The following is a 14,148-nucleotide window of genomic DNA, read 5'->3' as shown; positions in this document are numbered from 1 at the left end:
CCCATTGTTGCTAATGCAAAAAGAAGAGGAAGAACTAACATACCAAGAACATCCATATTAGGACAAGTTGTCATGACCCAGTGCAGCAAGCTTTACTTTTTCTGTGGTATGGAAAGTACCAAGAGTAGTAAATGCCAATCCCACAATCCTCTCAGACCACTTTGCCTTATTTTCTTAGACCTGAATTGCAGAGGGAGATTGGTGTGATGTCACAACTTTCCCCCATAAGTATAGAAATTGGGGTTCCTCTGTCTCGCTTCTATGGGAAGCAGCTCTCTTGCAGGTATAATGTTCCAGGCCTTTCTTATTTCCCCCCTGCACTCAGCTTACTGCCCTCTCTTTCAGATGATATTTATTCCGCCCACATATGCATACTGATTTTTTGGATAGGCAGATTAAGAGAGAAGTGGGATATTAATATAGAAAATTAGTTACTCATACATAAAGTAGCAAGGTGGGGTTTTTTTAGTTTTTCTGCTTGAGAAAACACAATAGTTTTATTTAGAATTCATAAAACTCTTGGCAAACTAGTCTGTACTGTGTAAGCAGTATTTATATTGAGTGGCACGTGCAATAAGTGTGCTACATATGTATTTGTGTTTGTTTGTAAAAGAGAGCAGAATTTGACTCAAACTAAATTCAGATTAGGAGATCTTCATAGATCTTCTGTGCCTTCCATTTTATTAATCAGCAGACACATGAAGTTACTTTGAAGACTGGAAAAATTGGTGCTCTGGGAAAAGGAGTTTTTAACTTTCCCCTTTCCAAACATTCTTTTGGCTGCTCTGTAAGGACTTGAGGGGGAAAGCAATTTGCCAGCACACCTGGAAGGAAGAAATACCACCTCCCCTCTTCTTCCAAGGGAGGAAGGGTGTTGCAAATTCCCCCCCCCCAAAATGGCGGGAACTGCATTAGTTAGGAGAATCAGGAGGAAAGAGTTAAGAAACGATTTCCTGAGTGCCTCTTTCACAATATTTAAAGCAACCCTGTTGAGCTGCTAATTAGTAAACAAACCAAAACATCAAAGCCTCATCACAAATCTTCTACATCAGCTTGCACCTTAACATTTGTATATGTGTGGGTCAGTGAAGGCAGTTTACCTTATTTAAGTTGAGCTGTTGGACTAAGTCACCTAGTAAACTTGACATAAGCATCTCTTTATCAAATGCTTTCTGTCTTTTTTTGTTGCAAAAAATTGAAAAAAAATTGTGTACCTAAGAACCTTCAGATCTTCTTGCTTTCTGACCTGTGGTTTACCACGAAGGAAGAATGCTAAAGGAAAAAGAAATGTTTGCATGTGTTTCCTGCTGGGATACACTACAAAGGTTCTTTGATTCAGCAATATCTGGTTTTCAGCACCAGAACTTACACAGATCAAACATCAGCATGGTATTTAAAAAAAAAACTTCCAGTCTTTCTTATGTATAAATATATGTCTTTTTGTTTCAGGTATATCCAAGGGGCTGCATCTCCCAAAGACATGCTCATTCTAGTCGATGCGTAAGTACCTAAAATTTAGGTGCACACACAGGAAGATAGGAAAACGTTTGGCTTTTTAACAACAAAAGAGAGGCCAAAAGAACTAGTCCAGAAAAATGTTTTTAAATGAAAATCTATTTTACTTTTATTTTTACCAACACATAGACACAAAAAAGGTTGATACGGCTATCTGTGTCAGCAGAAACTAGTTAAATTGGGGGTGACCCACATCTTAAATGCAGCTGCATGTATTTTTCCTGCACATTTTAAAAAGCTGGTAACAGCATTTAAAGCTGTCAGTGAGAAGCTAGGAACAGTGCTTTTCCACTCAGAAATGTCCCCCTACCTGCCTTTTACCTGCAAAAGGCTAGGAGTACCCATATCTATTTTCCAGTGGGGCAAGGGGAAATTTTTAGTGGACAAAAATAGGATTGTAAAGCTTGACACACAGAGAGAAATTTGCAGCCGTGGAAGTTGCTTTAAAAAATAAAAATAAACAAGGTACACCCAGCTGTATAACATGTATTTTGGTCCTATGTTGCAGGCATATGTTTTCATATGTGATGAAATATGTGAGAAATGATGGGGACCAAAGCAGAGGATTTGTTGGTGAATTAATGAGCACAGCTGGGAATCCTTGGGGAAGAGACTTCTTTGTGGCTTGGAATTATATTCCAAATCTCTCGATCCAGTTCAGCGTTGCTGGGTTGTCATCTGCTTTCCAAGCCCCTTAAGTATTGCTCCTGCATTATTTATCCTCCACTCATAGGCAGACAGCGTTTTTCTGTCTATGTGTTTTAAAGACATTTTGAATGAGAAGGGAAGCAAGTAAAGCCAAATAAGTGAACATTTCAGGTAAAATGTTGTTATCAGTATTATTAAAGAAGTTGTTTTTTATTGAGGAAGCAGAAATGTTTATTTGCCTTTTCATGGGTTTCTACCAGATATTTTAATCCTGCTGTCCTAATGAAAACAATACTGTATGATGTCAGGATAAATTTAGAGTTGCCGTCTCTCACAGAGCACCTCTCATTGAGCTTCAAAGGTTTTTTGTTTGACTCAGAGGTTAGATCTCTGCATTTTAAAGTCTGGGGGCTGCGTTTGATGGAAGTAGCACTCTGTTCTCTGCAGGACTTTCTTTGTTAAGGCTGGTGCACAGGGGTTTGTGTAGAACGAAGGGTTTATATCTACACAGCTTTGTGGTGGTCATGAAAAGCTATTTTCAGGTGCCCTTTGTCTCAGTGGTACATATTGCAATTAGTGCTTTTAAAAGGTAGGTAAATATGTCCATGTAGTGGAGGGGGGGGGTTGCCATTCATTTCAGTGATGGAAGTGTCTTTGAAATTGAAGTGAATGACGCAGCATTTGCCCCACCACTGCCATTGCACTTTAGACTCTGAGTGGAAATATTTAAGATTACCAGGAGTGCCGTTTTGCATTTCATTAAGAGCGATTTAAAAGACTACTCTTGGGTGTATTTTAGATTGAATTGCAAAGCAAGCAGGCAAACAAAAAACAGTGTGTGAGAGTATTTTTTAAAATGATTTTTCTATATCCCATAATAACTTACTATAGCAAGGTTTTCCTTCTGTGCAGCTTTGCCACACATAGCTAGTACATAGGTCAATCTAAATGTTCCTAACAGCAGTTAACTCAGTGTGTAAAAACAAGAGCCCTGAATGATCAGATGGAAAAGCAGTCTAGTTTGACAACTTGAAGCTCACAATAAGTCTCCTCCATTGTTTGTTTTACACATCCACTGTTACTCACAGATGCACTGACTCTGAACCTTCAGGTTTCATTACACCAAGGGTGGGGTTCCTCGAGTTCAGGCCCATCCAACTCCCAAGAGACTGTGATCTACTCACAGTAGAAAAACACTGGCCGTGATCTACCCATGGAGGGGGGAGGGCAATGAAATCTCATGCACTTTGGATCCCCTCACACATCAAATGTTATCCCCCATGACAGTCAGGCTTCAGAAAAACCCCCTATTAAGTTCTTATTGTGGCAGGCGAGAGAGGGTATAATGAGAGACTAGTTGTCTCTTGTGAGTGTGTGTGAGAGAGAATGAGAATGAATAAGTGTGACTGTGCAATGTGTGTTGCATGTGTTGTGAGAGAGTGTGCTGGCTCCATGCACTATCAGTTTCATCCACGGCCACCTTAGCCGCTACTTTTCTGCACTGTGATGTAGCCCCTGGGGAACTGGCTACAAAGAAGTTCCGTCCTCAGGCTGAAAAAGTTCCCCAATGTGACTAACATTCATCAATAGACTTCTGCATTAATTTGTCCACTCTGCTTTTGAAACTGTCCAATTCCATCTTGAGGCTATCACTGGCAATGTGTGGCAGCAAATTCCACGACTTGATTGTGAAGATACTTCTAATAAATCTCCACATATGAGGTCTGAAACATGGATGGCTCTTTGCCTTCTCTGAATGGGAATCATTGATATGTTGCTGCAAGCCACTTCTAAGTAGTGGTAAAAGTAATTTACTAAAGTTTAATGAGAGTCTGCTAGCTAGTGTTACTAGCTAGTGCAGTAATTAATGGTGCTGCTGCCTTAAGGTATAAGGTATAAAAAAGCAATATGCAGAAATCCTTAGGGTAGCAAAACAATATGTGAGTTGTCTTATGAAACCTAAGTTTCTATCTGTATATTGACCTTTCTTTCTTTCTTTCTTTCTTTCTTTCTTTCTTTCTTTCTTTCTTTCTTCTATTCTGTAGGAGTGGCAGTGTCAGTGGATTAACACTGAGGTTGATCCGAACATCCGTCATTGAGATGTTGGAAACCTTGTCCGATGATGATTTTGTGAATGTTGTTTCAGTGAGTATCTCTCTCCTTCTCTTAAACCAGAAACAGTGCCCTGGAGAGCTACTTTCAAAGCTGTTCAGAGCTTAATCTGAATATTAAAATTAAGAGTTCTTGTTATATCAATACAATACAATACTGTTGTTACAGATCTGCTGGAGGGGTCTAGAGCCCTGTTGAGTTGCTTTTTGTGGCATCACTCTCAATTATGGAGGCCTGAGGATGTGGACAAGGCTCTCGGAAGGGTGCAGCCAACCTTTCGTCTTTGTTGCTATGAATATCTTGTGGTAGGGGTGGGTCAGATATGTGATAATTTATTACTTGTGGCAGGGGGTGGTGCCTGCTTCTTTGAATGAGGTGGTGGTATATTCACTCATTAAGAAGCCTTTCTTAGAGCTGGAGGTTTGTGGTAAGTACCACCCACTCATGAGTATCTCCTTTCTGAGCAAGGTGCTTGAGAGGGTGATAGCTCAGCAAGTCCAATAGCATGTGGATTACTTAGACGTTTTTCAGTCTGGTTTTTGTTTTAGCACTGAGATAGCCTTGTATATCCAGATAGATGGCTTCTGTTGGGAGAGGGACAGAGGAGCCTGATGATTCTCCTAAATCTCTTGATGGCTTTTGACATCGCTGTCAGGGCTGGAGTCAGATTCAGGTCACTAAGCAAGAAGCAGAGTTTGAACTCTTTATTAAAGGAACAGCATACAACTCATCAACACTGCCCATTAAGTCTTGCCCCTTTGGAGCAGTTGCCAGGACTGACGGTCCCCACCCTCAACCCCCTCTCAGGCTCCTCCTCTGCCAGATGTTTCCCAAGCAGTCTCAGACTTTGTCTGGGCATCTCTAATCTCTGTTCTGCCCTACACATCACTCTGTGTGTCCTTGGACACAAGTGGGGAGGGGAGCTTATCACAGGAGGAGAGGCAAGCTCCCTGTTTTCTTCTGTGGCCTCCTGACCCTCCTCTTCTGTTTCAGCCTTTGTATTGGAACTGCTCTGTGTCACAGGTTCTCCCTGTTCACTAAATCCTGTTGCCCCTTCAGCAACCAACAACTCCTCCCACTCTTCTGCTTCTGACCTCTCTTCGGTGTCCCACCACCAATCCCCCAGGCTCTGAGCCTTCCTCCTTTGTGGTTTCCCTTAGAGGTTTCCCAGCTGGTGCCTCCCATCCCTCCTCATTGTCCAGGCAATCTCTGACATCATTGACCATGACATGATATCCTGCTGGATCACCTCTGTTGTATTAAGAACTGAAGGAATAGTGATACTGTGGTTCTGCTGCTATCTGTGGGATTAATTCCAGAAAGTAGCATTTGCAGACTTCTTCTTGATCCCATGGCATTTGTGCTATGTAGTCCTACAGACTTCCATTTTTGTTCCTCATTATCTTTATGAAACTTCTAAGGAGGTATGGAGCAATGTGTCAACAGTTGTTGTTGCTGTTGTTGTTGCCAGTTACCTGTCATTGGTAGAGCTCTGTCACTAGATAAATGGCTTCAGTGGCATCGAGTGCTTTTAATCACCTCCTAGTTAGGAATAAACTTGCTACAAATTGTCCCATTTTCTGATAATTGCCTGTTTAGATTATTGCAACGCACTTCATGTCGGGATGTCCTTGGAAATGGCCTGGAAGCTAAAATTAATCTAGAACACAACTGACTGGGGTAGCTAGTGGCGACCATGTAACACTGATGCAGCAATATCTCCATTGACTGCCTATTAAGGTACTAGTGTTGAGCTATAAAGCCTAAATGACTCAAGCCCACGGTATCTGAAGGAATAAATCAGCCTGCCTGGGTTCCTTTGCGTTGTCCCGCCTACAAGGAAAATACCTTAGGGGAGGGGGGAGTATACTGGTCATGGAATGCAATTCATCTGGAAATATGTCTGGTGCCAGTGCTTTTGGCAAAGACTTGTTTGTTTCCCCATGCATTTATGGGATGTTAACTGCTGCTGCAATTAGAAGCCAAGGGAGGCTCCATGAGTGTTTTAAAGTCTGAAGTTTAGCGTTGTGTTTTATTTGCTCTTAATTGCTTTGGATTGTTAATTGTTTTTAACTACGTTGTAATCCTTCCTGGGATCGTTTGATAAATGGTGGGCTAAAAATATATTTCAGAAATATAGATGAGACATCTGTAGAAATGTTGAGGGAAGGCAAAATACATCCATCAAGTGTGGCACATACCTGATTAATGGAGATCAAATCCAGATGTTCTTTTCTGGATTGTGTGGATTGTATAAAATTTATTGCCAGAGGCAGCCCGAGGTAAGACCTATCTACCCTTCACACTGTGTGAAGTACATTGTTTTTTAAGCAAATTATGGCAGCAAGATTCATTTCCAGGGTACTTTGAGGTGTCTCTTGAGTGCTTTTCATACAGAAGAATGACTGGCAAGGGCTGTCCAGTTTGGTGAATCTCCTGAGCTTTTGATGCTAATGATGATTAATATAACTATAGAACTAGTAATGAGAATGGTGCTTTAAGAGTAACATTAAAAAGACAGGTTTGTGCCTTGAAGAGCAGTGCTAGAATTATTTTTAGATGTTTCTTCGCTTGTTTATTTGCTACCCTGGGCTGCTTTGGGAGGAAGGGTGGGATATAAATTTAATAAAGAAATAAATAATGCCCAAACGCATATATTAGAGGAAAGTATACATAAAAATGCATACATTGATAAAACTAACATGCAAAAGGCTTTACAGTCATACCTCATGTTACTTTTGCTTCATGTTACGTTCTTTCAGGTTACGTCCCGTGGCGACCTGGAAGTACCAGAAAGGGTTACTTCCGGGTTCCCCCTCACGCATGCACAGAAGCGCAAAATGACATCATGCGCATGCGCAGACGCGGCGAATCACAACCTGTGCGTGCGCAGACGCGCAGCTGCAGGTTGCGCTCTTTTCATGTTGCAAACGGGCCTCCAGAATGGATCCCGTTCGCAACCAGAGGTACCATTGTATATTAAGGCAAATTGTTCGTAAAAATGTGTATATTCAAAACTGCACATAAAAATATGTCTATTAGGAAACGTTTGCACCCAAGTGCTGATTAATTTTCATGAGGTTTTTTATAAAAAAAGAATGCTGTGGAAATGTGAACAACTGAATTTAAGAAAGAATAAATTATGATAGAAACCAGAATTAATAGCTTCAGTTTTTGCTGTTTGTAAACATTTATAGCTCTGCTTCTGCTTTGAATGGTTTTCTTCATGAACATTGCCATTGAATACTTCAAGGCAACCTACCTGGATCCTTTCTCTGGATCTTTTCTTCATGAACACTGAGGAAAAGAAATTGGCTCCCTTGTCCTAGTGGAGTTTTAAGACTCTTAGAATACATTTTACGTCACTCCATGGAGTGAAAAAGTGACATGCTGTACATGAACATGCGTTTTTGTCATTGACTTTGAGGCAGATGCTTCTTCCAGTGAATACATAGCTATAGGATTCAGCGATACTTTTGTCTCAAAGAATGAAACCAAGAGAGAATAGAAACTGACAGAGAGGTGCCCAACCACCCATGGCAGCTTTTGTGGTGGTCTTACACACGTGCCTCTAAATAGGATGCTATCGCCTCATAAACAGCTTGGAAAACATTGTATGCTGACAATTTAATTTACATAATACGTAGCTTTAAACTTGCATAGCTCCATAAATATTATATGATATTTGATTGGAGTAGTCATGGGTGACTAGATTTCAGTGGAAATCTCCCCTCTCTGCGCTCTTTCCACAGCAAGACATGGAAATGCAGAACTTGACGGTGCCAGGAGGCCCACTTCAGGCCATTGCGACTAAAATAGAATAGCTTTGGCTGAGTCATTTTGGTTGCAGGGTAGTTTTTATTTTTATTTTGCTGCTTTGACTGGGGAAAATTCAACATAATCCAGTGCAAGAGCAGACAATCATCTTCAGCCTTCAGTTATTATATTTACTTCATATATATAATTTACATGGCAAAAGCCTTCCAGACCGCTTCCCCATTTTCCCCTCCCAACTGATTAATTGCTATAACCAAACGTAATGTTAATAAAACAGCATTAATGAAAGTAAGTTTCATTGCTTTGGGCACAGAAATGTATGCAACAGCACAAACAAGACTATCGGCTGAACTCAAAATCGGCACAGCAGAAACAGTTCTTTTGTTGAATATCCAACTGCCAAACTATAAAAGGCTGAATTTAGGAAGCCCTCTTCAGACGGAAGCTCCAGAAACGGAGCACAACTACTAAGACAGGCATAGGCAAACTCGGCCCTCCAGATATTTTGGGACTACAGCTCTCATCATCCCTGACCACTGGTCCTGTTAGCTAGGGATAATGGGAGTTGTAATCCCATAACATCTGGAGGGCTGAGTTTGCCTATGCCTGTGCTAAGAAGACCAGAGGCAGATTTAGCCTCCACCAGTTCGATCACACTGAGCCTTGGGAGACACCACAGGGGCACCAAAACTGTGATTTAGCATTGAGTGTAAGAAGCAGTGGGGCATGCCAAATTCTGGCATCATACAGGGCACCACTGAAATTTGAGACCCCGGGGTCCACCACTGAGAATCTCTGCCCTCTGTAAATATATCCCTGTTGCCGACTAGGAAGGTTTTCTGACAAGCCTGAGAGCTAAAGGAGGAAGCTGATCAGAAAACGAGATAAAGCTTGAGATAGGAACAGAACCTTTTATGTCTGGTGGGTGTGGTACAAAATTGACAGCTGGCATTTCAGAAGAGCATGGCTTTTAAACATGATAGGTGGAGCAAATGGCAAGTAGAAAATGATCTTCCCTACTGATCCTGCCCAGGTTTCTGCTCCACCCCAGCATCAGAAATTTCACCAGGCATTTGCCCACACACTTTCAGATCTACTTTTGCAACCGTAAGGAATAGAATCAGAAACCAGAATACAAAATGCCCGTTCCTTGTGCTGCTTGTGAATGGCACACCTTGTTTTTAAACTGACCTTTTTTTCTTGGTACAGTGCCCAGGAAGACTGATCTCAACTGCCAGGTATTGTGTTGTTTCTGAGGTGCCTATGCTGTTCACAACCAACATGCTTGCATGCTTTGTGCTCTATAGGCCTAAAACGGGGCACTCCAGTATCTGGACCTCTCACTCTGTACTGCTGTTGCAGCTTTGCCAGAAGCAGGCAGACCACTTTTGACAGTGTTGCAGCACTTCTACCACAGATGGCCACGGGGTGGTATCATTGCAGCTTCCAACCTGGCAGGGGCCAGGTGTCATTAGGGGCCAGTAGGGCTCCCACCTATGAGGTTACAGATGTTGTCCTGACTAGAGACGCCAACTTCTGAAAAAAGAATGTGAGGGCCTGACGTTATGTCCTCATGTCATACACGTGATATTGTTAAGAGATGGGGTCCGAGCCCAGTGTGGCAGCGGCGTGGCTCCAGTGGCTGGCAGCCCCTGTCCTCCCTCTTCTGTGCAAGGGAAAGACAGGGGAAGCTTCCCCCGGCCAGTGGCAGCAGCAGCAGGAGCTACCAACCACTGAGCTGCACTGAGAGCCAGTGTGGCGTAGTGGTTAAGAGCAGTAGACTCATAATCTGGTGAACGGGGTTCGCTTTCCCGCTCCTCCACATGCAGCTGCTGGCTGACCTTGGGCTAGTCACACTTCTTTGAAGTCTCTCAGCCTCTCACAGAGTGTTTGTTGTGGGGGAGGAAGAAAGGAGAATGTTAGCCGCTTTGAGACTCCTTTGGGTAGTGATAAGGTGGGATATCAGATCCAAACTCCTCCTCCTCCTCCTCCTCCTCCTCCTCCTCCTCCTCCTCCTCCTCTTCTTCTTCTTCGGCTTCAGTATTGGTCTCCTCTTCCTCCTGCTGCTGCTGCACTACCAGCGAGGGGCTGCTTCCCCTGTGTCTCCCCCATGCGTAGGAGGAGAAGCCGCTGGCCACCAAAGCTTTGCTGTTCCCTCCTCTGCCCTCTGAACTTTGGGGGGCTGCCTCCTAAAAAAAGCATTGGGGGCCAAAGTGCCTCGGTCCCTAGGAGTTGGTGCCTATGGCCCTGGCCCCTCAGTGACTTATTGTGTTGTCACAGAGTGCATTCTGTCTATTCCTGTTGTCCTGCTGAACTAGTCTCCAGAACACCAGGCCCAACACTTAATATGTGGAAACCCAATTTGTGCTTGCACTCACCCACCCACCCAGTTGCTAAGGAAAAGGGTGTCACAAGTAGCAGCCTTCCAAAGAGGGAATTTGACATTTGTACTTGCATTGAGTCACAGAATGTACACGATCCTGGTCATAATGCAAACTGTTAATCTAAATAATAAGATGCACCAGAAATGAGATATGAAGTCTACTCATATTCCATCCTCTTAACAAATATAACCTTGATGATCGTGCCAGTACCTGACTGACTGGGATTTTCACATATCCTTCATTTCGTAAGTGATGGCGATTTAATCAGCCATGCCAAGTTTAGTCAAAATTCCCAGGGAATGGGGTTGGGGTTGCGGTGGGAGTTGTAGGTGCTTTAATCACTTTAGCCATATATTATTTTATGGAGTCCTTGCAATTTATTTCCAGGGAGGAAAGGGCTGCAGGAGGTATTTAAGCCATGTAAAGACTGTCAGGGATTAATATGTTCTAATTTCCCATGGAATTTGCATTTCTGCTATTTGAAGTGGTGTGCTTTGTTACCGAAAGGGAGCCTGCTGTTTAAAAGAGCTTAAATGTGTGCGCAATACAGCTGTTTCCCCACTAATCCAGTTATATGCTTTGATAGCTGTAAGTGGTAGATGATAGGGGTTGCAATTCAATCCCAGCATGCTATGATTTAGAGACTTGGTTTCTCATGTTGACAGAGAGAGTATAATTTGTTTATGATTGTGGGTAGGCTGTGGTTTCCAGAGAAATGAACTTCACGTTTAAGCCTGCAAGGCACATGGGAGATGTTGGTGGAGATGGGGGAGTCAGCACCATAGAAAGAGCACTGTTGACAAATTAAAGGTCTTAAGCTCATGGTCTGTTTAAGATGCGAAGTCGCCTTTGCAGTTTGGGATCCTGAAATAAAGATACATTGCTCTGGAGAAGTGGAAACTTGTGTGATTTAGGGAAACTGAAAATGCATTGCTGTGAGTGGCGTCAGGTGTTAACTTGGCAAGGGGGCAGGCAAAGGAGGCACAAGTCCTGATTTTGTGGCACTTTTGTGTAACTTTAAAAATTGAGCTTGCATGAGGAAGATGTGCAGTTTCTGGAGAATCAGTTTTCTGAAGAATCAGTTTGGATATCGCCTCCTGCAGGCACCTCTTCAGACATTGCACCGGGCATGTAGGACAGGGGTCAGCAACCTTTTTCAGCCATGGGCCAGTTCACCGTCCCTCAGACCATGTGGCGGGCCGGACTATATTTTGAAGGGGGGGGGGAAATGAACAAATTCCTATACCCCACAAATAACCCAGAGATGCATTTTAAATAAAAGGACACATTCTACTCATGTAAAAACACACTGATTCCCGGACCATCTGCGGGCCAGATTGAGAAGGCTATTGGGCCGCATCTGGCCCCCGGGCCTTAGGATGCCTACCCCTGATTTAGGAAGTGCAACTTACTCAGTCTTCCTATTTCTCCACCACAAAGAATTGCCCAAAGTCACTATCAGCTGTGCCTGCTTTTCTCTGTATATAAAAATGCTTTGGGAAGGTGGTGTTTGGCTGATGGTGCATACTATTCCAATCTGACAAGTTGGCTTGGAGTTCCAAAAGAAAAGTAAAGGCCTGTGTGTGTGTGTGTGTGTGTGTGTGTGTGTGTGACACTAATATTCCATTAGGGATTCTATGGGTTCTATGCAGTTTCTTTTTAGAGGTTTATAATCTCGCATTGATGGGATTCTGGTTACAATTTTCAGCCACCAAGGTAGGAATAGATGTCATGGGTTGAGATTGCTTTCTCCAGGGAGTGTGTCCTAGGAGTTCTGTCCTTCTTCCATCAGAGGTAAGGAACAAGAGCATTGTGGTTGTAGCCCTTGTCTCCTAGCTTCACCTACTGTACTTGGGCAAGGCTCCTCCTTCAATCCTCTGGGTTGATCCAGAGTTGAGCTAAAATGTCTCAGAAGGTTTTTTATGAGGTCACTTTGCAGAACGTTCTTCAAAATATCCTCCGCCATTTTTCACTTGGCTGGATCCAGCACAGTGCTTTTTCATGATGGTTCAATGATTTGGATTGCCTGTTAGAGTCTGAATTGCAGTGGGCATACTTTCCCCTTCTGTTCTCCAAAGGGACTTTGACAAATAGTAGCACTATCTGGCTGCTTCAGTCCATACAGGCTTTTAGAAATACTGGTAGTATTCTGCCTTAGCTCCTTTTAAGAATTAACCCTTAAATCCTATTACTGAACACACAGCACAGACAAAGGAAAATGCCAAAGCTGGATTTAGTTACAAGGGAAAGCCGCTTGGAATTAAGATCTATTTCACCACTGCTCATTTATTATGTATGGATACATCTGGGTCACCGAGCTGCTTTAGCCGCGGCGGTAAGAGCAAGACAGCAACAACCCTTGGTAGATTGAAAAGTCGGCTGCAGCAAAATCTGATTAGGCTGGCAACACGCTGGCAATATAATTTCAAATTTCTTTCTTCCCAGAGATGTAGCAATATGCTCCTTTTGAATAAGTTTAAAGAGACAGGATTTCCTCCTGTTTCGATGACATCTGCTGGAAGGCATTTACACACCAAAGCACAATTTGCTTCCCTTATTCAGCTATTCTAGATGGCCTCTTAAACCCTAGATTTTCTGCACCATGAAGACTTTAGAATGGGATTGTTATACTGTACTGGTGTCCAGTTCTCCTGGTACTGTAGGAACATTACAAGCAAATATTTTGCATACAGAGATGCTCAAGGATTTTTTATTTTTTTTTACTGCTTATTTCAAAATGAATCAAACTGATCCTCACACCCCACAGTGATGCTTAAACCAAAGCATAACAGTCCCTCAAAAAATGCACAAAATGCCTAAAACTGTGCAAATTTTAAAATACATTTTAAAATATACTAAAATTAATTTAAACATCATAAAATGCAGCAAATGTGCACTGCACATCTATTAGTGTGGTATTTTGTTTAACTTTTAAAAAATGACAGCCTTTTCCAGCTGGATAAAAATATATCTGTCTTTTCTAGTTGCATTTAAACCTTTATTTTCATACTGTTCTTAGCTGTGGCTTCCTGTTTCCTGTGTGCCAGGGGATGGACGCCTCTCCCAACACCGCGGAGACAGACAAACAAAAAATGATGGGGGAATAGCATTTTCTGCATTCTCTTTGATTGGAAAAGGAACCTGGCTCTCACCGGGAATTTGCCTGGTGGTCTGATACTCGCAAGGGCAGGCAAAGGCACTGGGTGCATGGAGCACTCTGGCTGCCTCGACCCCCGATCCTGTTCCTGGAAGCACAGGTTACCCTGCTAATTGGGTTGTTGTTGTTGTTGCTTTTAAAAAATGGAGTAAAGTACAGGCGCGTGCTAGAAATGATGAGATAAGAAACTGCAAAAACGAACCCAGCTACAAGGATTTAAAAGGTTTGGATTGAGAGTGGATTTCATTTGGTGGAAGAAATGATGGGGGAGGGGGAGCCCACGGTTTGCTCATATCATAGTTTTTCTCTGCATTTATGATACTGCATCCCTCCCTGGAATGCAAGTTTTAAAAAAACAACAACACTGTACAAGTGAAGAGGGAAGAAATTGGGATATAAATATAGAATTTACAAAACTGGAACTGTGTGTGAGAGAGAAAGGAACTGAGAGGGAAGGGAGGGTAGGAATGCTACGCTTTGAAAATATGGAGCAAAGTTCTCCTTAACCTCCATTATCCACAAAGTAATATGTTTGAGATAACGACAATTGTCCAT

At 42.6% G+C, this 14,148-nt stretch overlaps 1 protein-coding gene across 5 annotated transcripts in view; it reads left to right on the top strand.

The window, feature by feature from the left end:
* The window catches only part of CACNA2D1 (calcium voltage-gated channel auxiliary subunit alpha2delta 1), a 370,898-nt gene that overhangs the window by 256,952 nt on the left and 99,798 nt on the right, over positions 1-14,148 (top strand). For all 5 annotated transcript variants that reach the window (XM_081023487.1, XM_081023486.1, XM_081023485.1 and 2 more), the window contains exons 9-10: positions 1,450-1,500; positions 4,209-4,308. In XM_081023487.1, the coding sequence (XP_080879613.1) occupies positions 1,450-1,500; positions 4,209-4,308 (151 nt within the window). The remainder of the gene's footprint in view (positions 1-1,449; positions 1,501-4,208; positions 4,309-14,148) is intronic.

Source organism: Podarcis pityusensis, assembly GCF_964106645.2.
Source record: "Podarcis pityusensis genome assembly, chromosome: 10".
NCBI lineage: Eukaryota > Metazoa > Chordata > Lepidosauria > Squamata > Lacertidae > Podarcis > Podarcis pityusensis.
Note: the sequence above shows the minus strand (reverse complement) of the source record. Positions and strands in the feature narration are given on the sequence as shown.